The sequence below is a fragment of the Salmo salar genome, chromosome 09 (assembly GCF_965601325.2).
Source record: "Salmo salar chromosome 09, fSalSal1, whole genome shotgun sequence".
NCBI lineage: Eukaryota > Metazoa > Chordata > Actinopteri > Salmoniformes > Salmonidae > Salmo > Salmo salar.
The window spans coordinates 163170408-163196063 of NC_138299.1; the positions used below are offsets into that span (position 1 = coordinate 163170408).

At 45.3% G+C, this 25656-nt stretch overlaps 1 protein-coding gene across 4 annotated transcripts in view; it reads right to left on the bottom strand.

Annotated features, from left to right (window-relative positions):
* Window positions 1-25656, bottom strand: part of LOC106613399 (nectin 1b) — a 569428-nt gene that overhangs the window by 284304 nt on the left and 259468 nt on the right. The window contains exon 6 of one of the 4 annotated variants that reach the window (XM_045724941.2): window positions 12811-13384. The exons of the other annotated variants lie outside the window; for them this stretch is intronic. Within the exon in view, the coding sequence (XP_045580897.1) occupies window positions 12879-13384 (506 nt within the window). The 3' untranslated portion in view covers window positions 12811-12878. Of the gene's footprint in view, window positions 1-12810; window positions 13385-25656 lie in introns of those variants that run through there. 4 annotated transcript variants of the gene reach the window in all.

Here is a 25656-nt window from a genome sequence, read left to right on the forward strand (position 1 = left end):
TGTCATTATCCACCTTCTGGGTCTCTGTAATGTCATTCTCTACCTTCTGGGTCTCTGTAATGTCTGTCTCTACCTTCTGGGTCTCTGTAATGTCATTCTCCACCTTCTGGGTCTCTGTAATGTCATTCTCCACCTTCTGGGTCTCTATAATGTAATTCTCTACCTTCTGGGTCTCTGTAATGTCATTCTCCACCTTCTGGGTCTCTGTAATGTCATTCTCTACCTTCTGGGTCTCTGTAATGTCTGTCATGTCATTCTCCACCTTCTGGGTCTCTGTAATGTCATTCTCCACCTTCTGGGTCTCTGTAATGTCATTCTCCACCTTCTGGGTCTCTGTGATGTCATTCTCTACCTTCTGGGTCTCTGTAATGTCATTCTCTACCTTCTGGGTCTATGTAATGTCTGTAATGTCATTCTCTACCTTCTGGGTCTCTGTAATGTCATTCTCCACCTTCTGGGTCTCTGTAATGTCTGTAAAGTCATTCTCCACCTTCTGGGTCTCTGTAATGTCATTCTCTACCTTCTGGGTCTCTGTAATGTCATTCTCCACCTTCTGGGTCTCTGTAATGTCATTCTCCACCTTCTGGGTCTCTGTAATGTCATTCTCTACCTTCTGGGTCTCTGTAATGTCATTCTCTACCTTCTGGGTCTCTGTAATGTCATTCTCCACCTTCTGGGTCTCTGTAATGTCTGTAATGTCATTCTCCACCTTCTGGATCTCTGTAATGTCATTCTCTACCTTCTGGGTCTCTGTAATGTCATTCTCTACCTTCTGGGTCTCAGTAATGTCATTCTCCACCTTCTGGGTCTCTGTAATGTCATTCTCTACCTTCTGGGTCTCTGTAATGTCATTCTCCACCTTCTGGGTCTCTGTAATGTCATTCTCTACCTTCTGGGTCTCTGTAATGTCATTCTCCACCTTCTGGGTCTCTGTAATGTCATTCTCCACCTTCTGGGTCTCTGTAATGTCATTCTCCACCTTCTGGGTCTCTGTAATGTCATTCTCTACCTTCTGGGTCTCTGTAATGTCATTCTCCACCTTCTGGGTCTCTGTAATGTCATTATCTACCTTCTGGGTCTCTGTAATGTCTCTCTCTACCTTCTGGGTCTCTGTAATGTCATTCTCTACCTTCTGGGTCTCTGTAATGTCTGTCTCTACCTTCTGGGTCTCTGTAATGTCATTCTCCACCTTCTGGGTCTCTGTAATGTCATTCTCCACCTTCTGGGTCTCTGTAATGTCATTCTCCACCTTCTGGGTCTCTGTAATGTCATTCTCGACCTTCTGGGTCTCTGTAATGTCATTCTACACCTTCTGGGTCTCTGTAATGTCATTCTCCACCTTCTGGGTCTCTGTAATGTCATTCTCTACCTTCTGGGTCTCTGTAATGTCATTCTCTACCTTCTGGGTCTCTGTAATGTCTGTAATGTCATTCTCTACCTTCTGGGTCTCTGTAATGTCTGTAATGTCATTCTCTACCTTCTTGGTCTCTGTAATGTCATTCTCCACCTTCTGGGTCTCTGTAATGTCTTTCTCTACCTTCTGGGTCTCTGTAATGTCTGTAATGTCATTCTCCACCTTCTGGGTCTCTGTAATGTCATTCTCTACCTTCTGGGTCTCTGTAATGTCATTCTCTACCTTCTGGGTCTCTGTAATGTCATTCTCCACCTTCTGGGTCTCTGTAATGTCATTCTCCACCTTCTGGGTCTCTGTAATGTCATTCTCCACCTTCTGGGTCTCTGTAATGTCATTCTCTACCTTCTGGGTCTCTGTAATGTCATTCTCCACCTTCTGGGTCTCTGTAATGTCATTCTCTACCTTCTGGGTCTCTGTAATGTCTGTAATGTCATTCTCCACCTGCTGGGTCTCTGTAATGTCATTCTCTACCTTCTTGGTCTCTGTAATGTCATTCTCTACCTTCTGGGTCTCTGTAATGTCATTCTCCACCTTCTGGGTCTCTGTAATGTCTGTAATGTCATTCTCCACCTTCTGGGTCTCTGTAATGTCATTCTCTACCTTCTAGGTCTCTGTAATGTCATTATCCACCTTCTGGGTCTCTGTAATGTCATTCTCTACCTTCTGGGTCTCTGTAATGTCTGTCTCTACCTTCTGGGTCTCTGTAATGTCATTCTCCACCTTCTGGGTCTCTGTAATGTCATTCTCCACCTTCTGGGTCTCTATAATGTCATTCTCTACCTTCTGGGTCTCTGTAATGTCATTCTCCACCTTCTGGGTCTCTGTAATGTCATTCTCCACCTTCTGGGTCTCTGTAATGTCATTGTCCACCTTCTGGGTCTCTGTGATGTCATTCTCTACCTTCTGGGTCTCTGTAATGTCATTCTCTACCTTCTGGGTCTATGTAATGTCTGTAATGTCATTCTCTACCTTCTGGGTCTCTGTAATGTCATTCTCCACCTTCTGGGTCTCTGTAATGTCATTCTCTACCTTCTGGGTCTCTGTAATGTCATTCTCCAACTTCTGGGTCTCTGTAATGTCTGTAATGTCATTCTCCACCTTCTGGGTCTCTGTAATGTCATTCTCTACCTTCTGGGTCTCTGTAATGTCATTCTCCACCTTCTGGGTCTCTGTAATGTCATTCTCTACCTTCTGGGTCTCTGTAATGTCATTCTCCACCTTCTGGGTCTCTGTAATGTCATTCTCTACCTTCTGGGTCTCTGTAATGTCATTCTCCACCTTCTGGGTCTCTGTAATGTCATTCTCCACCTTCTGGGTCTCTATAATGTCATTCTCTACCTTCTGGGTCTCTGTAATGTCATTCTCCACCTTCTGGGTCTCTGTAATGTCATTCTCCACCTTCTGGGTCTCTGTAATGTCATTGTCCACCTTCTGGGTCTCTGTGATGTCATTCTCTACCTTCTGGGTCTCTGTAATGTCATTCTCTACCTTCTGGGTCTATGTAATGTCTGTAATGTCATTCTCTACCTTCTGGGTCTCTGTAATGTCATTCTCCACCTTCTGGGTCTCTGTAATGTCATTCTCTACCTTCTGGGTCTCTGTAATGTCATTCTCCAACTTCTGGGTCTCTGTAATGTCTGTAATGTCATTCTCCACCTTCTGGGTCTCTGTAATGTCATTCTCTACCTTCTGGGTCTCTGTAATGTCATTCTCCACCTTCTGGGTCTCTGTAATGTCATTCTCTACCTTCTGGGTCTCTGTAATGTCTGTAATGTCATTCTCCACCTTCTGGGTCTCTGTAATGTCATTCTCCACCTTCTGGGTCTCTGTAATGTCATTCTCCACCTTCTGGGTCTCTGTAATGTCATTCTCCACCTTCTGGGTCTCTGTAATGTCATTCTCCACCTTCTGGGTCTCTGTAATGTCATTCTCTACCTTCTGGGTCTCTGTAATGTCTGTAATGTCATTCTCCACCTTCTGGGTCTCTGTAATGTCTGTCTCCACCTTCTGGGTCTTTGTAATGTCTGTAATGTCATTCTCCACCTTCTGGGTCTCTGTAATGTCATTCTCTACCTTCTGGGTCTCTGTAATGTCATTCTCCAACTTCTGGGTCTCTGTAATGTCTGTAATGTCATTCTCCACCTTCTGGGTCTCTGTAATGTCATTCTCCACCTTCTGGGTCTCTGTAATGTCTGTAATGTCATTCTCATTGATATCATGTCATACGTTAAACATCTATCTGGGTCGGCATTGGGGTTTTCCTCACCCCCTTATATCCCCCTGGGTTTCTGTAACGTTAACCTAGTTAACCTGTAACATTAACCTAGTTAACCTGTAACATTAACCTAGTTAACCTGTAACATTAACCGAGTTAACCTGTAACGGTAACCTATTTAACCTGTAACGTTAACCTAGTTAACCTGTAACGTTAACCTAGTTAATTATCCTGTAACGCTAACCTAGTTAACCTGTAACGCTAACCTAGTTAACCTGTAACGGTAACCTAGTTAACCTGTAACGTTAACCTAGTTAACCTGTAACGTTAACCTAGTTATTTATCCTGTAACGCTAACCTAGTTAACCTGTAACGGTAACCTAGTTAACCTGTAACGGTAACCTAGTTAACCTGTAACGTTAACCGAGTGTTAGCTACACCTTGGTCTGTTCTTCTGAGCCTTTTAAGGCGTGAGAGGGAGATAAACATCTGTAATTGTTTAAAGTGGAATGTTGTACTCATAGACGTAATTAGAAATCCATTAACATGGACGTCTGAGGACGAGAGGTGAAGGAGCCAGTTAGCTTCATTTAAAACGGAGAAAAACTTCAGGCTCTTACAAGAGACGACCTACAAGGCTGAATAAGGCAAAGTACAATCAAACACTCGATCAATACAAAAAGATAACCCCTTTTTACTACAGTCAACACCATCATCATCATCATCATCATTTGGAATAAATATCCTCTGATTTCCGTGAATGATCATGTTAATGAAACAGACAATGCAGTACGGTGGGTTGCATTACCGACGAACTCGATTGGTAGAGGAGGAGCTGACATCACCAAAACCTACTTTGGTAAAGGCATGCACTTAAAAATACTGCGTCCCACATGGCACCCTATTCCCTATGTAGTGTACTACCGTGGCATGTGTGTATTGATTAAATGAGGTTCAGTCAGATAAAGTAACACATATTATGTAATCATTCAGTGAGTGAGTGGGGACAGGAGAACATCATTAATCATTCAGTGAGTGAGTGGGGACAGGAGAACATCATTAATCATTCAGCGAGTGAGTGGGGACAGGAGAACATCATTAATCATTCAGCGAGTGAGTGGGGACAGGAGAACATCATTAATCATTCAGCGAGTGAGTGGGGACAGGAGAACATCATTAATCATTCAGTGAGTGAGTGGGGACAGGAGAACATCATTAATCATTCAGTGAGTGAATGGGGACAGGAGAACATCATTAATCATTCAGTGAGTGAGTGGGGACAGGAGAACATCATTAATCATTCAGTGAGTGAGTGGGGACAGGAGAACATCATTAATCATTCAGTGAGTGAGTGGGGACAGGAGAACAGGATTAATCATTCAGTGAGTGAATGGGGACAGGAGAACATCATTAATCATTCAGTGAGTGAGTGGGGACAGGAGAACATCATTAATCATTCCGTGAGTGAGTGGGGACAGGAGAACATCATTAATCATTCAGTGAGTGAGTGGGGACAGGAGAACATCATTAATCATTCAGTGAGTGAGTGGGGACAGGAGAACATCATTAATCATTCAGTGAGTGAGTGGGGACAGGAGAACATCATTAATCATTCAGTGAGTGAGTGGGGACAGGAGAACATCATTAATCATTCAGTGAGTGAGTGGGGACAGGAGAACAGGATTAATCATTCAGTGAGTGAATGGGGACAGGAGAACATCATTAATCATTCAGTGAGTGAATGGGGACAGGAGAACATCATTAATCATTCAGTGAGTGAATGGGGACAGGAGAACAGTATTGACTATTGAAATCATTTAATGCTTTTTAAAACAAATACAAGTTACTTTCACTGGATCATCACATGTGAACAAGAATGTATTTTTTTTCCACCAATATTTGTAATAACACCTTCAGACATATTTCCCATTCACATGGCTGCATACAGACAAGTTCTCTCTCTCTCTTTTTTTTAAATTTTGTTACAGTTTATTATTTACAGTCCGTCTAAGGTATGCATCGGCCCTGTGACAATAACAGCTGATATCGGCAGCATATCAAAACCTTTTACTGTTTGGGTTGCAAAATTCCGGTAACTTTCCCAAGATTCACAGGTTTTCCAGAAATTCCAGTTGGAAGATTTCTGGAATCAGGAGGGAACGAGCAGAAGGTGAACGCGACCTACTGTGCTGGAGGGGTCAGATTCAGGTAGATGATGATGGTAACACTAATTTATGCATATCGACTCAATCTAGCCATCAAAGGTAGGGGTGCACATTTCCAGTAACTTCCGCCAAATTCCCAGATGTCCTAACTGGAGTTACCAGAATTTTGCAAACCTAATCATAGTTGATCTGTAGTGTATATGTTTGCAGTCAAAATAGGTCTATTGTTGTGGGTTTATAGGTCTATTGTTTTGGGGGCGATAGGTCTGTTGTGGGGGCGATAGGTCTATTGTTGTGGGGGCGATAGGTCTGTTGTTTTGGGGGCGATAGGTCTATTGTTGTGGGGGCGATAGGTCTATTGTTGTGGGGGCGATAGGTCTATTGTTGTGGGGGCGATAGGTCTATTGTTTTGGGGATGATAGGTCTATTGTTTTGGGGACGATAGGTCTATTGTTGTGGGGGAGATAGGTCTGTTGTGGGGGAGATATGTATGTAGTGGGGGAGATAGGTCTATTGTTTTGGGGGCGATAGGTCTGTTGTTTTGGGGATGATAGGTATGTTGTGGGGGCGATAGGTCTGTTGTTTATTGAACAGGCAGGGTTCCTAAATTAAACCCATCTATAATCTCAACTTCAATGTTATATACATTATTTACAATGGAATGTTGGGCTGATGCTTATAGACTTAATGCCATTGTATACAAAAGAGTTGAAGCCTTTAGACTTAATGCTTTTGTATACAAAAGTAGATTTGAGGGAATGACAATGAAAAAGAAGATAGAGAATATTTTTTACAACAACCATAATATATGGACTCAAGGACAACACCAATACCTAATTCTGTCATTCTCCCACATTTTTTTTGTTTTTAAATCATTTCAGGTCAAGTATGGCAGTGGTTCCTAAAAGGAACAAAACATTGATTTGTGCTTGAATAGAAATATAATTGACTTCAGTTATGGAAATGCTTTTGGGCACTGGGACATAGTTGTGTTCTAGGGGTGTTTGAATTATATCAAATCTCTCAATTACTGCGGGAATATTTCTGTTTTCAACTCTGCAAACGTTCTCCAGATATGCAGGTGTTTTCATAGGGAATCAAAGCGCTGGAGGGTTGAAGTGAAGAGTGAAGAGGAAGAGGAAGTAAGAACTAATGTCTCTCCTTTCTCTGTCATTTGATAGGACACGATGGAAGCTGTTTCTGACATCACAGAGATACAAGCTATTTGGATCATTCCTCAACTTTGGCACCCCAATGGTGGAACAAGCTCCCTCACGACGTCACGTATTTGTAAGTCGCTCTGGATAAGAACGTCTGCTAAATGACGTAAATGTAAAATGTAAACTTTAATGTCAAAGAGAACTTCTCTTTTTCATCAATGTTAAATCATTCTTTATATGCAATATATTTTAACAAAACCTCACTTCTCACAAAAGGCATAGCCACTGAACACTTAGCTAACATACCGAAGGAATAAGAAAATAAAGATTCATGTAAGGTCTCTATCATAAAGCATGTTGTATGTGGTTATTATTCAAAATCATTGCAGCAGAAGTAAAAAAAAAAAAACACAAGGCGAATATAAAAATGGTTGTTGATGACAGGACACCTTTCTTTTTTACGTCGTTATAGTTGTGTTTACATCTTTAAAGTGTAACACATTATAGTGGTGGTTCAGAATCAGAATCAACACATTATAGTGGTGGTTCAGAATCAGAATCAACACATTATAGTGGTGATTCAGAATCAGAATCAACACATTATAGTGGTGGTTCAGAATCAGAATCAACACATTATAGTGGTGGTTCAGAATCAGAATCAACACATTATAGTGGTGATTCAGAATCAGAATCAACACATTATAGTGGTGATTAAGAATCAGAATCAACACATTATAGTGGTGGTTCAGAATCAGAATCAACACATTATAGTGGTGGTTCAGAATCAGAATCAACACATTATAGTGGTGATTAAGAATCAGAATCAACACATTATAGTGGTGATTCAGAATCAGAATCAAAACATTATAGTGGTGATTCAGAATCAGAATCAACACATTATAGTGGTGGTTCAGAATCAGAATCAATCAGAATCAACACATTATAGTGGTGGTTCAGAATCAGAATCAACACATTATAGTGGTGGTTCAGAATCAGAATCAACACATTATAGTGGTGATTCAGAATCAGAATCATGTTGCTGGGTCTGCAGAGAAACATGCAACAGTAATATTTGTTTTGCGTCCCAAATAGCACCCTATTCCCTATATAGTGCCCTGGTCATTAGTAGTGCACATTGTATGGGATAGGGTTCTTTTGAGATGAAACATTGGTCTCTACAGAATGATGAAATCCTGTCAGCCTCTGCCCAGCCCAACATATCCCACCTCCCTACAAACACTGGCAAGGAGCCGTCCTCTCCTCTGATCTGTGAACACAAAGCCCGTCCTCCTATACCTCCTCTCACCAGCCTCCCCTGCAAACAACACCCATACATCCAACCCTCACATAAATCACCTAAAAACAACACTTCATCTTTTCTACCAGTTTAAAATCAGCCAGGTAAGTCTTCTCTGTGCTTTGACTTCTGTCTCTTTTTTGACAGAATTCCCACTCGTACTTTGTTTTTCCCCCAATCATAATACTCTGCTGTAGCATGTGTGTGATGGACCTCAAAGCTGTGAGGACAAAGACTGTTTCTGCTGTGGACCTCAGCTACTGGCAAGCAAGATAGTGGGTTTAAAAAGCTAACCAATACAATGGCTCTCTAAAGGATGGTCGTATGCCCATCTACAGCTTCAGCTGCCAACTCGTCAGGCAAAAGGAACCATATTTTTTTTCTCCAGTATGAATTGATACAGAGCTGTTGCAATTTAATCTATGAAACAAACAAAAAAAACATCACCCAATGAAAACAAACAACAACAACAACAACAACAACAACAAACAGAAAAAACAGAGCTTGACAATATTTATCACAATATTTCTCTTATTCCCTTTGCTTTTTAAAAAAAATGTTCTCTCTGAAGGCAGAGAAGCACACCCACGTTTAGCATTGTCCTCATTGTCCTCATGTCCTCATTGTCCCAGGAGGCTCCTGCTAAAGGTGGTGTGAGTGGGAAGTACTATAGCCAGTACCTTAGGGAGAATTCATACAGTCATACAGACCCAACATCACTCTGGAACCAGCCTTCTGTTGATATCCACAGCGCTCTAATCCAACCTGGCTAGAGCGTTAATAAGACATGATTACGATCGCTCAACAACCCAAATAGACATTTAATTACATAAAGAGTACAGGTACACAGGTACACAAGATCCAAATTATTAAATGAAATTTCTCAGAGCATCATTTAAGTATTTTTGTTTGGTCTTGTATGTTGAAAATACGGGACACCCTCTTAACAAGTGAACATTTCACAGGAAGTTAATATGGGACCAATTTAAGTGTATAATGGTTCAGGACAGCAAGCCTTTCTGCCTTCTCTCTCTCTCTCTCTCTCTCTCTCTCTCTCTCTCCTGCTTTCTCAGTGGAGCTAAAATGGCTGCCAAACTAAAATGGCTGCCAGACTAAAATGGCTGCCAAACTAAAATGGCTGCCAGACTAAAATGGCTGCCAGACTAAAATGGCTGCCAGACTAAAATGGCCACTAAAACAACTCGACATCTGAATGTAGGGCACATAGCGACACATTCTCCTTCTATATCTACTGTCATCTCCCTTAGGCCTGTATTACTGCCATGTCCATATGGCTTGTTGTGTTGACATGTGCCTCAGCTCTCAGTGCAGTGTGCACAGGCCTCATCATACCATGAAGAGTACAGAGTTCTTCCATAAACACCAGGCATGTCTTTTGGAGAGAAGCTCAAACATACATGTCTTTTTAGTTAGGTCTGGCAAGAGGCCAAAATACATCATATACTCTAACACACAGTAAGGGAGAGTGGGGGGCAACCTGAGCCAAAGGGTTAGTTGAGCCGCCCCCTTGCTTCTAAGAAACACAAAATGAATAATTTGACCAAATATTTAGGAAGAGGTGAGCATTTCATGGAGACCATGAAGAAAGAAACTACGTGTAAAAAGTGGTTAGCAAGTTAGGTCCAAAACACTGGTATTCACCAAGTCAAATGAATTTATTGTGTTAAGAGGTTTTATGATGCTTGTATCTAAATTAAAGTAGATCATTTTAAGATTGTTCTATGCATCAGTTCTGGTCTCTATAAGCGTCAAAGTGAGGTTATAAGCCTAGCATGGAAGTACATCCTTGTAGCTGTGTGGGCTAATAAAGTCAAAATGTTTGCCTTGGGGTAAGTTGAGCCAATGGTTGAGCCAAAGTAGAGCTAATTGAAATGTTTTCTCCCCAGGCGTAATGCAAGGCATATGAGGTAACAACAGGGCCTGGCCTATGTTAAAATATGCTTCAAATGATTAAAATACCAAAAAAGTGATTGTGATTTTGCTTAATTGTGTTTGGGAAATACAGATAGACATGGTAGAAAAGGTATTGGTTTTCAGTACAGACATTTGCAGGCGGCTCACCTTACCCTGTCCCGCGGCTCAGCTTACCCTGTCCCGCGGCTCACCTTACCCTGTCCCGCGGCTCACCTTACCTCATACCTGGAGTAAGTTGTGTCAAGAAACCACTTATTTCCAAGGATACAAAACATTCTGAAATATATGTAGATATCTTTGTTAGAAATAATCATATATTTCCCTTGATGGAATGATGCTGAATGCAAAAACAAAATGGCTCAACTTACCCCAGTCTCCCCTACTACTATACTCTGTAGTAGGATATGCTCTGCTGTAATACATGGGCAGAACCAGTCTTTTCTAGTCTTGCTGGTCATACTGAATAAAATACCATCTGTACAATTCCATCTATAGTTTTGATTGACATTTTTACCCCCTAGACAACCTTTGACCCCTAGTTGATCCCATAACATATAAAAGCAAGTTATAAAAATAAAAATAAAATTGCAGAAAAGGCAATGGTGATGAGAATAAGGAATTAAAAACAATGTATCATACATCCAGTGTAGGACTTTCACAATGTGCTTAGCAAATACCTCATCTCTCCCAAGTCTCTTTACATGTAATACATTTAGAATATCATGGAAAAATACACAAGAATAATCCACCTGTATTTTCCAAGTGACCAGATCAATCTTTCTGTCTGGCCTTCGGAAGCCAATGGCGGTTGGGCATGAGTCCAATGGAAGCCAATGGCGGTTGGGTATGAGTCCAATGGAAGCCAATGGCGGTTGGGTATGAGTCCAATGGAAGCCAATGGCGGTTGGGTATGAGTCCAATGGAAGCCAATGGCGGTTGGGTATGAGCCCAATGGAAGCCAATGGCGGTTGGGTATGAGCCCAATGGAAGCCAAAGGCGGTTGGGTATGAGTCCAATGGAAGCCAATGGCGGTTGGGTATGAGTCCAATGGAAGCCAATGGCGGTTGGGTATGAGTCCAATGGAAGCCAATGGCGGTTGGGTATGAGTCCAATGGAAGCCAATGGCGGTTGGGTATGAGTCCAATGGAAGCCAATGGCGGTTGGGTATGAGTCCAATGGAAGCCAATGGCGGTTGGGTATGAGTCCAATGGAAGTCAATGGCGGTTGGGCATGAGTCCAATGACAAACCGTGTTTTGTATTATCTGCAGTTTCATCTCATGGAATTTGAATGTAATGTCGTCGTTGACATGTTGATGATGTGTTGTTGAAAGCTCTTTAGGACTTGATGTTGCATTTTCTAAAGCGGTTTTAGCTCACTGGGAAATGATGGGTTGGGGGGTTGGGGTGGTACTATACAGAACTGCTGAGGGATGAGGTGGAGGGAGGGATGGGGGTGAGGTGGTGTGGTGGCAGTGGTGGTAGTAGGGGCGGTAGTGGTGGTAGTAGTGGTAGTGGTGGTAGTAGGGGCGGTAGTGGTAGTAGTAGTGGTGGTGGTGGTAGTAGTAGTAGTAGTGGTGGTGGTGGTGGTAGTGGTGGTGGTGGTAGTAGGGGTGGTAGTGGTGGTAGTAGTAGGGGTGATGGTGGTAGTAGTAGGGGTGGTGGTGGTGGTAGTGGTGGTAGTAGGGGTGGTAGTAGGGGTGGTAGTAGTGGTGGAAGTGGTGGTAGTAGGGGTGGTGGTGGTAGTAGTGGTGGTAGTGGTGGTAGTAGGGGTGGTAGTAGTGGTGGTAGTAGGGGTGGTAGTAGTGGTGGTAGTAGGGGTGGTGGTGGTAGTAGTGGTGGTGGTGGTGGTGGTAGTAGTGGTGGTGGTGGTGGTGGTAGTAGGGGTGATGGTGGTGGTAGTAGGGGTGATGGTGGTGGTGGTAGCAGTGGTGGTAGTAGGGGTGGTGGTAGTTGTGGTGGTAGTAGTGGTGGTAGTAGGGGTGGTAGTAGGGGTGGTGGTGGTTGTGGTGGTAGTAGTGGTGGTAGTAGGGGTGGTGGTGGTGGTGGTAGTAGTGGTGGTGGTAGTAGTGGTGGTGGTGGTAGTAGTGGTGGTAGTAGGGGTGGTAGTAGTGGTGGTGGTAGTAGTGGTTGTGGTGGTAGTAGTGGTGGTAGTAGGGGTGGTAGTAGTGGTGGTAGTGGTGGTAGTAGTGGTGGTAGTAGGTGTGGTAGTAGGGGTGGTAGTAGGGGTGGTAGTAGTGGTGGTGGTTGTGGTGGTAGTAGGGGTGGTAGTAGGGGTGGTAGTAGTGGTGGTGGTTGTGGTGGTAGTAGGGGTGGTAGTGGTGGTAGTGGTAGTAGGGGTGGTAGTAGTGGTGGTGGTGGTAGTGGTGGTTGTGGTGGTAGTAGTGGTGGTGGTGGTAGTGGTGGTTGTGGTTGTGGTGGTAGTAGTGGTGGTAGTAGGGGTGGTGGTGGTTGTGGTGGTAGTGGTGGTAGTGGTGGTGGTTGTGGTGGTAGTAGGGGTGGTAGTAGTGGTGGTAGTGGTGGTAGTGGTAGTAGGGGTGGTAGTAGGGGTGGTAGTAGTGGTGGTAGTGGTGGTAGTGGTAGTAGGGGTGGTAGTAGTGGTGGTAGTGGTGGTGGTAGTAGGGGTGCTAGTGCGATGGTAGGGGGGTGGGACGGGAGCTTGGTTGGTTTGGTTTGGTTGTTTGTTGCATGCCCCTACACATACCACTCTTTCTTTGAAATGACAGAGCCATCGGTTTGGGACACCATATCGTCGGCTATCTCCGGCCCGGGGTTGTACTGGAAAGCGAGAGTCCGTTCGTCGTAATCTTGACTCTCTCCTTCGTCCACTGTGAAATAGGGCCTCTTCAAGTCCTCCGCGTCTCCGTCAAAATCACGCTCGCTCGCCTCGAACCCTCCGGTCACAGCGATCTGTGCAGGCTTCTTCTCGTCATCCGAGTCGTCTGGGTACTGCAGGTTGTTGGGGATGGGAGGGTGGGCTGGCAGGCCCCCGGCCTTGCTGTAGCCGTTCCCAAACACCTGTTTCTTGGTGCTGTAGTCGCCCTTGAAGGTGCGCTGGCGGCGGCGCAGGAAGACAAAGAGCAGGGTGGCGGCCGCCGCTAACAGGACGACCCCGCCCACAGCGCACCCGATGACGGCACCCGCATTGTGCTGCTCCTGCGGGATCTCACGGCCCCCAGGTGGCGGGTTGTTAGGGAATTCTGGGTAGGAAAAGACAGATGGAAGGGGTGTGTCAGTGCTCAGGTGGGAGGAGGAGGAGGGGGTGTGCTCAGTGTGCAGGTGCTCTGTTTTGGGAAAGATGGAAGGAAGGAAGGGAGACAGGGAAGGATAAGCAAAGGGAACAGGAAGGACCCCATCCCACGCCCCCGGGAAGCGCACCAACGACGGACCCCCCCCCCACCCACTGCAAAGCAAGCTTTAGTCATCGCCAGCCACATGTGACTCCCAAAAGAGAAAGACAGAAACACACACACTGCCAGTCTCACACATCACCCACTGCCAGTCTTTAACACATCACACACTGCCAGTCTTTAACACATCACACACTGCCAGTCTTTAACACATCACACACTGCCAGTCTTTAACACATCACACACTGCCAGTCTTTAACACACCACACACTGCCAGTCTTTAACACACCACACACTGCCAGTCTTTAACACATCACACACTGCCAGTCTCACACATCACACACTGCCAGTCTCACACATCACACACTGCCAGTCTTTAACACACCACACACTGCCAGTCTTTAACACATCACACACTGCCAGTCTTTAACACATCACACACTGCCAGTCTTTAACACACCACACACTGCCAGTCTTTAACACACCACACACTGCCAGTCTCACACATCACACACTGCCAGTCTTTAACACATCACACACTGCCAGTCTTTAACACATCATACACTGCCAGTCTTTAACACACCACACACTGCCAGTCTTTAACACACCACACACTGCCAGTCTCACACATCACACACTGCCAGTCTTTAACACACCACACACTGCCAGTCTTTAACACACCACACACTGCCAGTCTCACACATCACACACTGCCAGTCTCACACATCACACACTGCCAGTCTTTAACACATCACACACTGCCAGTCTTTAACACATCACACACTGCCAGTCTAATAAACAAGACAATGCAGACAAAAGGTTTAGGATGATTCCCAAAATTGTACCCGTTTCCTTACACAGTGCACTACTTTTGACCAGGGCAACATAAGTGCACTATATAGGGAATACGGTGCCATTTGGGAACACATTATTTGGTGTCTAGACAAACCCCTTGTCTAACAGGAACAGGATGTCCTTGTCTAACAGGAACAGGATGTCCTTGTCTAACAGGAACAGGATGTCCTTGTCTAACAGGAACAGGATGGTCTTGTCTAACAGGAACAGGATGTCCTTGTCTAACAGGAACAGGATGTCCTTGTCTAACAGGAACAGGATGTCCTTGTCTAACAGGAACAGGATGTCCTTGTCTAACAGGAACAGGATGGTCTTGTCTAACAGGAACAGGATGGTCTTGTCCAACAGGAACAGGATGTCCTTGTCTAACAGGAACAGGATGTCCTTGTCTAACGGGAACAGGATGGTCTAGTCTAACAGGAACAGGATGTCCTTGTCTAACAGGAACAGGATGTCCTTGTCTAACAGGAACAGGATGTCCTTGTCTAACAGGAACAGGATGTCCTTGTCTAACAGGAACAGGATAGGTTTGTGCCACAGACAGACAGCAGATAATCACAGTTGCAGGCTGAACACTAGGCACAGTATGGGAGGTTCTCAACCCTGATAAAAATCACCTATAGTGGATGAAATGCTATCTAAACGACAAGCAACTTAGAAATGTTTCAGAGTACATTGATGCCGACTACGCCACCCAAATTTTTCCCCTCCTAATTCACATCTCGTTCTCTCTTTCCCTCTCTCGCTGTCTCTCCCACTCCTCTCTCTAGATATGTGACCGACCAGCTCGATTCGTTTGAAATTGTGTTTTTTCTTTTTACATCGGATAAAAGTACAGACTCTCTGAGCTAGAAAATGGTATATCATACACTACATTTGAGGAACAATGGGAAAGTAATTCTGCTTTTAAAGTTGATCAACTAGTAACCCCACTTTTGAATGTTTTGGTAAACCTACTGGAGAACTCTTCTTTGTCTCCACCCATTCAGCATCGTTACCACCCTCTTAAGCCTTAGCCCCACCCATCTCTTTAAGGATTCACATGTGATGACATCAGCATATAGCTGACAACGTGTGGACTTTAGGTCATTTGTATTCATTATTACAGGAAAAATAAACTCACAACAAGATCAACACTTAGAAGTTAGTGAAAAGCTAATTTACAGAAAATAGCTTACGGTTTTGTAAGTGTGATGAAATAAAAACAGGGGCATTCTACTGGAGTATTTGAGAACTTGGACACTGTCTTGCTGGCCTAACGTTATATCCTAATTTAACTTTGGTGCAGTTAACTAAACTATGAACCATAATCCCAACTCATAACATTACTACCCTGCATGAATCTTCAGGTGGCTAACCAGCTAGATTCAATGTTAGCTATCTCGCTAACATCAGGATATGACTATCAATGCAAATGGCTCTGAGATACAAATAATATTACTACACAGATCATACACATAATGTTAGCTAGCGAGCCAGCCAGCTAATGTTAGGTAGCTAGCTAACAGTATGCTTTAACTTCCAATGAAAAGTTATCTCACGTCACTCCGCTCCTCCGCACACTCCACTGGCTTCCAGTTGAAGCTCGCATCTGCTACAAGACCATGGTGCTTGCCTACGGAGCTGTGAGGGGAACGGCACCTCCGTACCTTCAGGCTCTGATCAGGCCGTACACCCAAAGAAGGGCACTGCGTTCATCCACCTCTGGCCTGCTCGCCTCCCTACCTCTGCGGAAGCACATTTCCCGCTCAGCCCAGTCAAAACTGTTCACTGCTCTGGCACCCCTATGGTGGAACAAGCTCCCTCACGACGCCAGGACAGCGGAGTCAATCACCACCTTCCGGAGACACCTGAAACCCCACCTCTTTAAGGAATACCTGGGATAGGATAAAGTAATACTTCTAACCCCCCCCCAAAAAAAAAGATATAGATGTACTATTGTAAAGTGGTTGTTCCACTGGATATCATAAGGTGAATGCACCAATTTGTAAGTTGCTCTGGATAAGAGCGTCCGCTAAATGACATAAATGTAAATGTAAAATGACGTTCTGACAAATTTAGAAATGTATAATATCTGAAAATGTAGTTAGCTAGATTTTTCTACCTGTGTACATGGATGAACTCTTTTCCCTCTGTCACAGATGCCACGGTTTCCCTTAGTTTGAAGATGTAATCCAGAGACAGGTGTTTTATACAACAGCCTTCTGTGTGTTCTCTATTCGACTCCCTCCGCATATTTGCAATAAAACGGCAGAATTCTCTCCATCTCCTTAGATATCATACTCTGCTTCCACCAGGCATTCCACTGATTTCAAAACTGTGTCCTCCAGAAAGTAAAGAGCAACACCTTTACAGTTATTCGTGATATCTATAAAAAAAATAAAAATAAAAACCCAGCTGATTTAGAAATGATTACCTACACATACTGAACAGCCCTTTGTTATAGACAGAAGCGGGCTACATGGCAGACCAATCCGAAATCATTTCTCAGCATGTCCAGCCCACTCATTATCTCAGCCAATCATGGCAAGTGGGAAGGTTCCTGATTTTTTTCTGTGGCTAAACCAACTAGGCTTGTAATTTAACAATTGTATTCGTATTTACAGATAGCATGCACATTTGTTATTAAGGCACATGAAAGTTCACATGTTCCAGACGGCATTCCTGCCCCCCCCCCAAATAAAAACGCATTTTGATAAAAAATTCATGTTTTCCGTTCAAATGCCTCTCCTGTGAAGTAGTGACGAGCGACATACACCTCGTTTCCTGAAACAAGTCACAAATAGATATAGGTTGAATAAACCGCGCTGCTCTTCAAGGCTCTCTCACAGAGGCAGACTTCTCACAGAGGCAGACTTCTCACAGAGGCAGAGTGACGATTATCTGACAGTGATCAAAGCCGGAGCAAACCTGCAGAGCTACATTACAATTAGCTTCAATAGGAAACACCCTGAATCTTCAAGAGAGGAAAAAGAAAGTAAAGGAATCTCAGTGTCTAGTCCACTAAAAGGATAAAGGGGGAGAGGATGGTGAGAGAAGGCAGGAGAAAGTGAAAACACAGCCCCCCTAAACATTCCCCCTAAACCCTAAAACATTCACCTATGGCATGCTACGTCAGCCGTGAACCTTTCTACTAAGAAGATAGAGACTAGAGGATTCATAAATGTATGGGAGGTGGAAACACTGCTGCAGGACCACACAGTGCTACAACGCTGCAACATACAGCTGTGGCATATCAGCAGTAATGTTTCCTGTAACAGACAGAAAAGTTGAGCACCCTATTCCCTTTATAGTGCACTACTTCTAACCAGAGCCCAAATGGCACCCTTTATAGTGCACCAGAGCCCAAATGGCATATACACTATATATAAAAATGTACTGTATGTGGATACCCCTCCAAATTAGTGGATTTGGCTGTTTCAGACAAACCCCATTGTTAACAGGTGAATACAATCGAGCACACCACCATGCAATCTCCATAGACAAACATTGGCAGTAGAATGGCTCGTACTGAAGAGCTTAGTGACTTTCAACGTGGTACTGTCATAGGACGACACCTTTCCAACAAGTCATTTTGTCACATTTCTGCCCTGCTAGAGCTGCCCAGGTCAACTGTAAGTTCTGTTATTGTGAAGTGGAAACATCTAGGAGCAACAACGGCTCAGCCACGAAGTGGTAGGCCACACAAGCTCACAGAATGGGACCGCTGAGTGCTGAAGCGCGTAAAAATCATCTGTCCTCGGTTGCAACACTCACTACAGAGCTCCAAACTGCCTCTGGAAGCAACGTCAGCAAAACAACAGTTCATTGGGAGCTTCATGAAATGGGTTTCCATGGCCGAGCAGCTGCACACAAGCCTAAGATCACCATGCGCAATGCCAAGCGTCGGCTGGAGTGGTGTAAAGCCCACCGCCATTGTACTCTGGAGCAGTGGAAATGTGTCCCTCTGGAGTGATTAATCACGCTTCACCATCTGGCATTCCAACGGACAAATCTGGGTTTGGCGTATGCCAGGAGACGCTACCTGCCCCAATGCATTATCCCAACTGTAAAGTTTGGTGGAGGAGGAATAATGGTCTGGGGCTGTTTTTCATAGTTTGGGCCCCTTAGTTCCAGTCAAGGGAAATATTAATACTACAATATACAACACATTCTACATGATTCTGTGCTTCCAACTTCGTGGCAACAGTTTGACAAAGGCCCTTTTCTGTTTCAGCATGACAATGCCCCTGTGCACAAAGTGAGGTCAAACAGAAATGGTTTGTCAAGATTGCTGTGGAAGAACTTAACTGGCCTGCACAGAGCCCTGACCTCAACCCCATCGATCACCTTTAGAACACCAACTACGAGCCAGGGCCTAACCGCCCAACATCAGTGCCCAACCTCACTAATGTTCTTGTGGCTGAACGGAAGCAGAACCCGCAGCAATGATCCAACATCTAGTGGAAAGCCTTCCCAGAAGAGTGGAGGCTGATATAGCAGCAAAGGGGGGACTAACTCCATATTAATGCCCATGATTTTGGAATGAGATGTTCGACGAGCAGATGTCCACATACTTTTGGTCATGTAGTGTATACACAGTGGCAAGAAAAAGTATATGAACCCTTTACAATTTCCTGGATTTCTGCATAAATTGGTCATAAAATTTGATCTGATCTTCATCTAAGCCACAACAATAGACAAATACACTGTGCTTAAACTAATAACACACAAATTATTGTATTTTTCTTGTCTATATTGAATACATCATTTCAACTTTCACAGTGTAGGTTGGAAAAGTATTTGAACCCCTAGGCTAATGACTTCTCCAAAAGCTAATTGGAGTGAGGAGTCAGCTAACCTTGACTCCAATCAATGAGACGAGATTGTAGATGTTGGTTAGAGCTGCCATGCCCTACAAAAAGCACTCACCAAATGTGAGTTTGCTATTCACAAAAAGAATTGCCTGATGTGAACCATGCCTTGAAGAAAATAGATCTCAGAAGACCCAAGATTAAGAATTGTTGACTTGCATAAAGCTGGAAAGGATTACAAAAGTATCTCTAAAAGCCTTGATGTTCATCAGTAAGACAAATTGTCTATAAATGGAGAAAGTTCAGCACTGTTGCTACTCTTCCTAGGAGTGGCCATCCTGCAAAGATGACTGCAAGAGCACAGCGCATAATGCTCAATGAGGTTAAGAATAATCCTAGAGTGTCAGCTAAAGACTTAGAGAAATCTCTGGGACATGCCAACATCTCTAGTGACAAGTCTATGATACATAAAACACTAAACAAGAATAGTGTTCATGGGAGGACGCCACGGAAGAAGCCACTGCTGTCCAAAAAAAAACATTGCTGCACATCTGAAGTTCGCAAAAGAGCATCCACATCGCTACTGGCAAAATATTCTGTAGACAGATTAAACTAAAGTGGAGTTGTGTGGAAGGAACACACAGCACTATGTGTGGAGAAAAAAAGGCACAGCACACCAACATCAAAACCTCATCCCAACTGTGAAGTATGGTGGAGGGGGCATCATGGTTTGGGGCTGCTTTGCTGCCTCAGGGCCTGGACAGCTTGCTATCATCACCAGAAAAATGAATTCCCAAGTTCATCAAGACATTTTGCAGGAGAATGTAAGGCTATCTGTCCGGCCAATTGAAGCTCAACAGAAGTTGGGTGATGCAATAGGACAACGACCCAAAACAAAGAGGTAAATCAACAACAGAACGGCTTCAACAGAAGAAAATACGCCTTCTGGAGTGGCCCAGTCAGAGTCCTGACCTCAACCCGATTGAGATGCTGTGGCATGACCTCAAGAGAGCAGTTCACACCAGACATCCCAATAATATTGCTGAACTGAAACAGTTTTGTAAAGAGGAATGGTCCAAAATTCCTCCTGACCGTTGTGCAGGTCTGATCAGCAACTACAGAAAACGTTTGGTTGAGGTTATTGTTTCCAAAGGAGGGTCAACCAGTTATTAAATCCAAGGGTTCACATACTTTTTCCACCCTGCACTGAATGTTTACACAGTGTTTAATAAAGACATGAAAACGTAGAATTGTTTGAGTGTTATTAGTTTAAGAAGACTGTGTCTATTGTTGTGACTTAGATGAAGATCAGATCAAATTTTCTGACAAATGTATGCAGAAATATAGGTAATTCCAAAGGCTTCACATACTTTTTCTTGCCACTGTATATGTTATGTATATCATGTAGTGTATTCTGTAGGGAATAGGGTGCTATTTGGGATGCATACAGCCCTGATGAAAATGATTCTGTCAGGCCAGAGAGAGAGAGAGAGAGAGAGAGAGAGAGAGAGAGAGAGAGAGAGAGAGAGAGAGAGTAATCTCAGTCTCAGATCCAGACAGCTTGTGAAGGATTACAGTTCTAAAAATCAAACCTTCAGGACGGTATGATTATATTATATCACTGGATAAAAAGATATTCCAAGAGGATAGAATAGCTAAAGATCATTTCAGCTAACATTAGCAAATGTAAATTGTATCTAATAATCCATCTATCTATACGCATGTAATGTTGCCTTGAAAATAAACATCTCTCTCACGGATATTCAATGATTGAATGTAACAAAGACATCATCCTCCACTAGACAGGCCTCCTCAACCCTCCCCTAGACAGGCCTCCTCAACTCTCCACTAGACAGGCCTCCTCAACTCTCCACTAGACAGGCCTCCTCAACCCTCCCCTAGACAGGCCTCCTCAACCCTCCACTAGACAGGCCTCCTCAACTCTCCACTAGACAGGCCTCCTCAACCCTCCCCTAGACAGGCCTCCTCAACCCTCCCCTAGACAGGCCTCCTCAGCCCTCCACTAGACAGGCCTCCTCAACCCTCCCCTAGACAGGCCTCCTCAACTCTCCACTAGACAGGCCTCCTCAACTCTCCACTAGACAGGCCTCCTCAACTCTCCACTAGACAGGCCTCCTCAACCCTCCCCTAGACAGGCCTCCTCAACTCTCCACTAGACAGGCCTCCTCAACCCTCCACTAGACAGGCCTCCTCAACTAGCCAGGCCTCCTCAACTCTCCACTAGACAGGCCTCCTCAACCCTCCACTAGACAGGCCTCCTCAACTCTCCACTAGACAGGCCTCCTCAACTCTCCACTAGACAGGCCTCCTCAACCCTCCCCTAGACAGGCCTCCTCAACTCTCCACTAGACAGGCCTCCTCAACCCTCCCCTAGACAGGCCTCCTCACCTCTCCACTAGACAGGCCTCCTCAACCCTCCACTAGACAGGCCTCCTCAACCCTCCACTAGACAGGCCTCCTCAACCCTCCCCTAGACAGGCCTCCTCACCTCTCCACTAGACAGGCCTCCTCAACCCTCCACTAGACAGGCCTCCTCAACCCTCCACTAGACAGGCCTCCTCAACCCTCCACTAGACAGGCCTCCTCAACTAGCCAGGCCTCCTCAACTCTCCACTAGACAGGCCTCCTCAACTCTCCACTAGACAGGCCTCCTCAACTCTCCACTAGACAGGCCTCCTCAACCCTCCACTAGACAGGCCTCCTCAACCCTCCACTAGACAGGCCTCCTCAACTCTCCACTAGACAGGCCTCCTCAACCCTCCACTAGACAGTCCTCCTCAACCCTCCACTAGACAGGCCTCCTCAACTCTCCACTAGACAGGCCTCCTCAGCCCTGTATAGAACCATCTCTCCTCAGCCCTGTATAGAACCATCTCTCCTCAGCCCTGTATAGAACCATCTCTCCTCAGCCCTGTATAGAACCATCTCTCCTCAGCCCTGTAGAGAACCAGCCCTCCCCAACCCTGTATAGAACCAGCCCTCCTCAGCCCTGTATAGAACCAGCCCTGTATAGAACCAGCCTTCCCCAGGCCTGTATAGAACCATCTCTCCTCAGCCCTGTATAGAACCAACCCTCCTCAGCCCTGTATAGAACCAGCCCTGTATAGAACCATCTCTCCTCAGCCCTGTATAGAACCAGCCCTGTATAGAACCATCTCTCCTCAGCCCTGTATAGAACCAGCCCTGTATAGAACCATCTCTCCTCAGCCCTGTATAGAACCAGCCCTCCTCAGCCCTGTATAGAACCAGCCCTCCTCAACCCTGTATATTGTTTGCGAGAAAAGCGGTGGAAATGCCTTAATGTTAAAATATTTAAAATAACAACAATCATATTTAAGTAAACTTGGCGTCACGCGATTACATGCTGTGTGGTCCATGCAGATGCAGATTACCATGCAGATTATCAGGCTACAGATGAAATCAGTTCTGATGAACTTCACAGGGTGGTGAAAGTGCACGGTGATGAGCTGGATGCTCCTTTCCGATAAATATCCAGGGTTTTATTCTGGTGACGCGAGGATCGATGCTCGACTGCCGTTTTGACAAATAAAAACCTTCTCGCTCTTCTCCTTAATCTCCTCATGTAGACCAGCCGACCAGCACTGTATCTACCAGCTGTTGGCTAGATGGCCTTTTTAGACGGGCATGGGATATTTTGGACTGTTTGAGTACTCGATTACTCTAATATTTATTTGTTTATATATATATATATATTTAAATGTCCTCACTGGAAAACAAATATACTGTACACATGTATCTACAGGGCCTTCTGAAAGAATTCAGACCCCTTGACTTTTTCCACATTTTGTTACGTTACAGACTTATTTTAAAATGGATGAAATAAAAAAAGACAATCACACCCTATTCCCTATTTAGTGCACTATTTTTGACCAGAGTGCTACGGTGACTACATAGGAAATAGGGTGCCATATAGGACACATGTTTCCCTCTCTCTGCCCAGAGGGCCACACCACCACCACTACCCCTGAACTCCAACTATCACTGTTCATTACCAACCCACTCAATCAATGCACCGTAAAGACTTCACACAGCCACTGTAACAGTCGTCTGCTGCCTCTCTCTCTATCCCTCTCTCTCTATCCCTCCCTCTCTATCCCTCCCTCTCCATCCCTCTCTCTCTATCCCTCTCTCTCTATCCCTCCCTCTCTCTCTATCCCTCCCTCTCTCTCTATCCCTCCCTCTCTCTCTATCCCTCCTTCTCTCTCTATCCCCCTCTCTCTATCCCTCCCTCTATATCCCTCCCTCTCCATCCCTCCCTCTCTATCCCTCCCTCTCTATCCCTCTCTCTCTATCCCTCTCTCTCTATCCCTCTCTCTCCATCCCTCTCGCTCTATCCCTCTCTCTCCATCCCTCTCTCTCTCTCCATCCCTCCCTCTCCATCCATCTCTCTCCATCCCTCTCTCTATATCCCTCTCTCTATCCCCCTCTCTCTATATCCCTCTCTCTATCCCCCTCTCTCTATCCCTCTCTCTCCATCCCTCTCTCTCATCCCTCTCTTTCCTGTTTCCATCCTTCTATCTGTTTCCATCCCTCTCTATCCCACTCTCTCCATCCATCCCTCTCTCTCTATCCCTCTCTCTCCATCCCCCTCTCTCTCTCTCTCTCCATCCCTCTGTCTCCAGCCCTCTCTCTCTCTCTCTCCATCCCCCCTCTCTCTCTCTCTCTCCATCCCTCTCTCTCTCTGTCTCTCTCTCTCCATCCTTCTCTCTCCCTCTCTCTCTCTCATCCCTCTCTCTCCATCTCTCTCTCTTTCTCCATCCCTCTCTCTCCCTTCATCCCTCTCTCTCCAACCCTCTTTCTCTCCATCCCCTCTCTCTCTCTCTCCATCCCTCTCTCTCTCTCCATCTCTCTTCATCCCTCTCTCTCCATCTCTCTCTCTCTCTCTCTCTCTCTCTTCATCCCTCTCTCTCTTTCCCTCTCTCTCTCTCCATCCCTATCTCTCTCTCCAGCAGTGCTAGACCTGTCCACAACCAGCCACAGATCCCAGCAGACCAGGGTTACAATAGTAGTTGTTTCTTCTAAAATATTTTTCACTGTGTTTAAGTTTTCTTGAACCAATCAAACAGCTCTAAAAGTCCAAACGCTACCTGGCCCTCTCAGGCAGTCTCAATCAAACTCTGAAATACATGTCTTATAGATATCGACTACTATGTGAACCCATGCAGGTGTGGGTGTCAGCTCTCAGCCCCTCTCAGAGCTCTCAGGTTTTAATCTGACCCTGTAATGGGATTATTCAGGCTTCATTACACACATGAATGGGAGAGAGAGCAACGCTAGGTCACCTCCAGCAGCCTAGCATACAATAATCAACATTCCTCTCTCTTCCCCTGAATCCCTCCACCACTTCACCTCCTCCCTCCATCCTCCACCACCTCAACAAGGTAAGGGAAGATATCCGCCCACCTACCTCAGTCCAGGGGGGGGGGGGGGGGGGGGGGGGGGACGACGACAAATCCATAGGCTTGAAGGGGATGGAAGGAATGGGAGAAGAGAGGAAGGAGGATGGAGGTAGTGGGGGAATAGATAAAAGGAAAGCTGGACAGCCTGTTAATCCTCTCCTCTATCCTTCACTGCTCTCATCTGCAGTGATCCCTCATCCCTCCACCCTTCCCTTCCTCAGCACCTCTCTAATTGGGTAGTTTTATATTGATGATTTTTCTCCAATCAGGGATCCCAACCAGGGAGTTGTGTACAACCATTTAAAAGTTGAAAACATCCCAATAAGCCAGACAGGGCCATTAAAACAAGTGGGAAGAGAAAAATCTGAGGTACTACCGCCTGAGGTCCTACCACCTGAGGTCCTACCACCTGAGGTCCTACCGCCTGAGGTCCTACCGCCTGAGGTACTACCACCTGAGGTCCTACCACCTGATGTCCTACCACCTGAGGTCCTACCGCCTGAGGTCCTACCACCTGATGTCCTACCACCTGAGGTCCTACCGCCTGAGGTCCTACCACCTGATGTCCTACCACCTGAGGTCCTACCACCTGAGGTCCTACCGCCTGAGGTCCTACCACCTGAGGTCCTACCACCTGAGGTCCTACCGCCTGAGGTACTACCGCCTGAGGTCCTACCGCCTGAGGTCCTACCACCTGATGTCCTACCACCTGAGGTCCTACCACCTGATGTCCTACCACCTGAGGTCCTACCGCCTGAGGTACTACCACCTGAGGTCCTACCACCTGATGTCCTACCATCTGAGGTCCTACTATCTGAGGTCCTACCACCTGATGTCCTACCACCTGATGTCCTACCACCTGATGTCCTACCACCTGAGGTCCTACCGCCTGAGGAGCTACCACCTGAGGTCCTACCACCTGAGGTCCTACCGCCTGAGGTCCTACCGCCTGAGGTCCTACCACCTGAGGTCCTACCACCTGAGGTCCTACCGCCTGAGGTCCTACCACCTGAGGTCCTACCACCTGATGTCC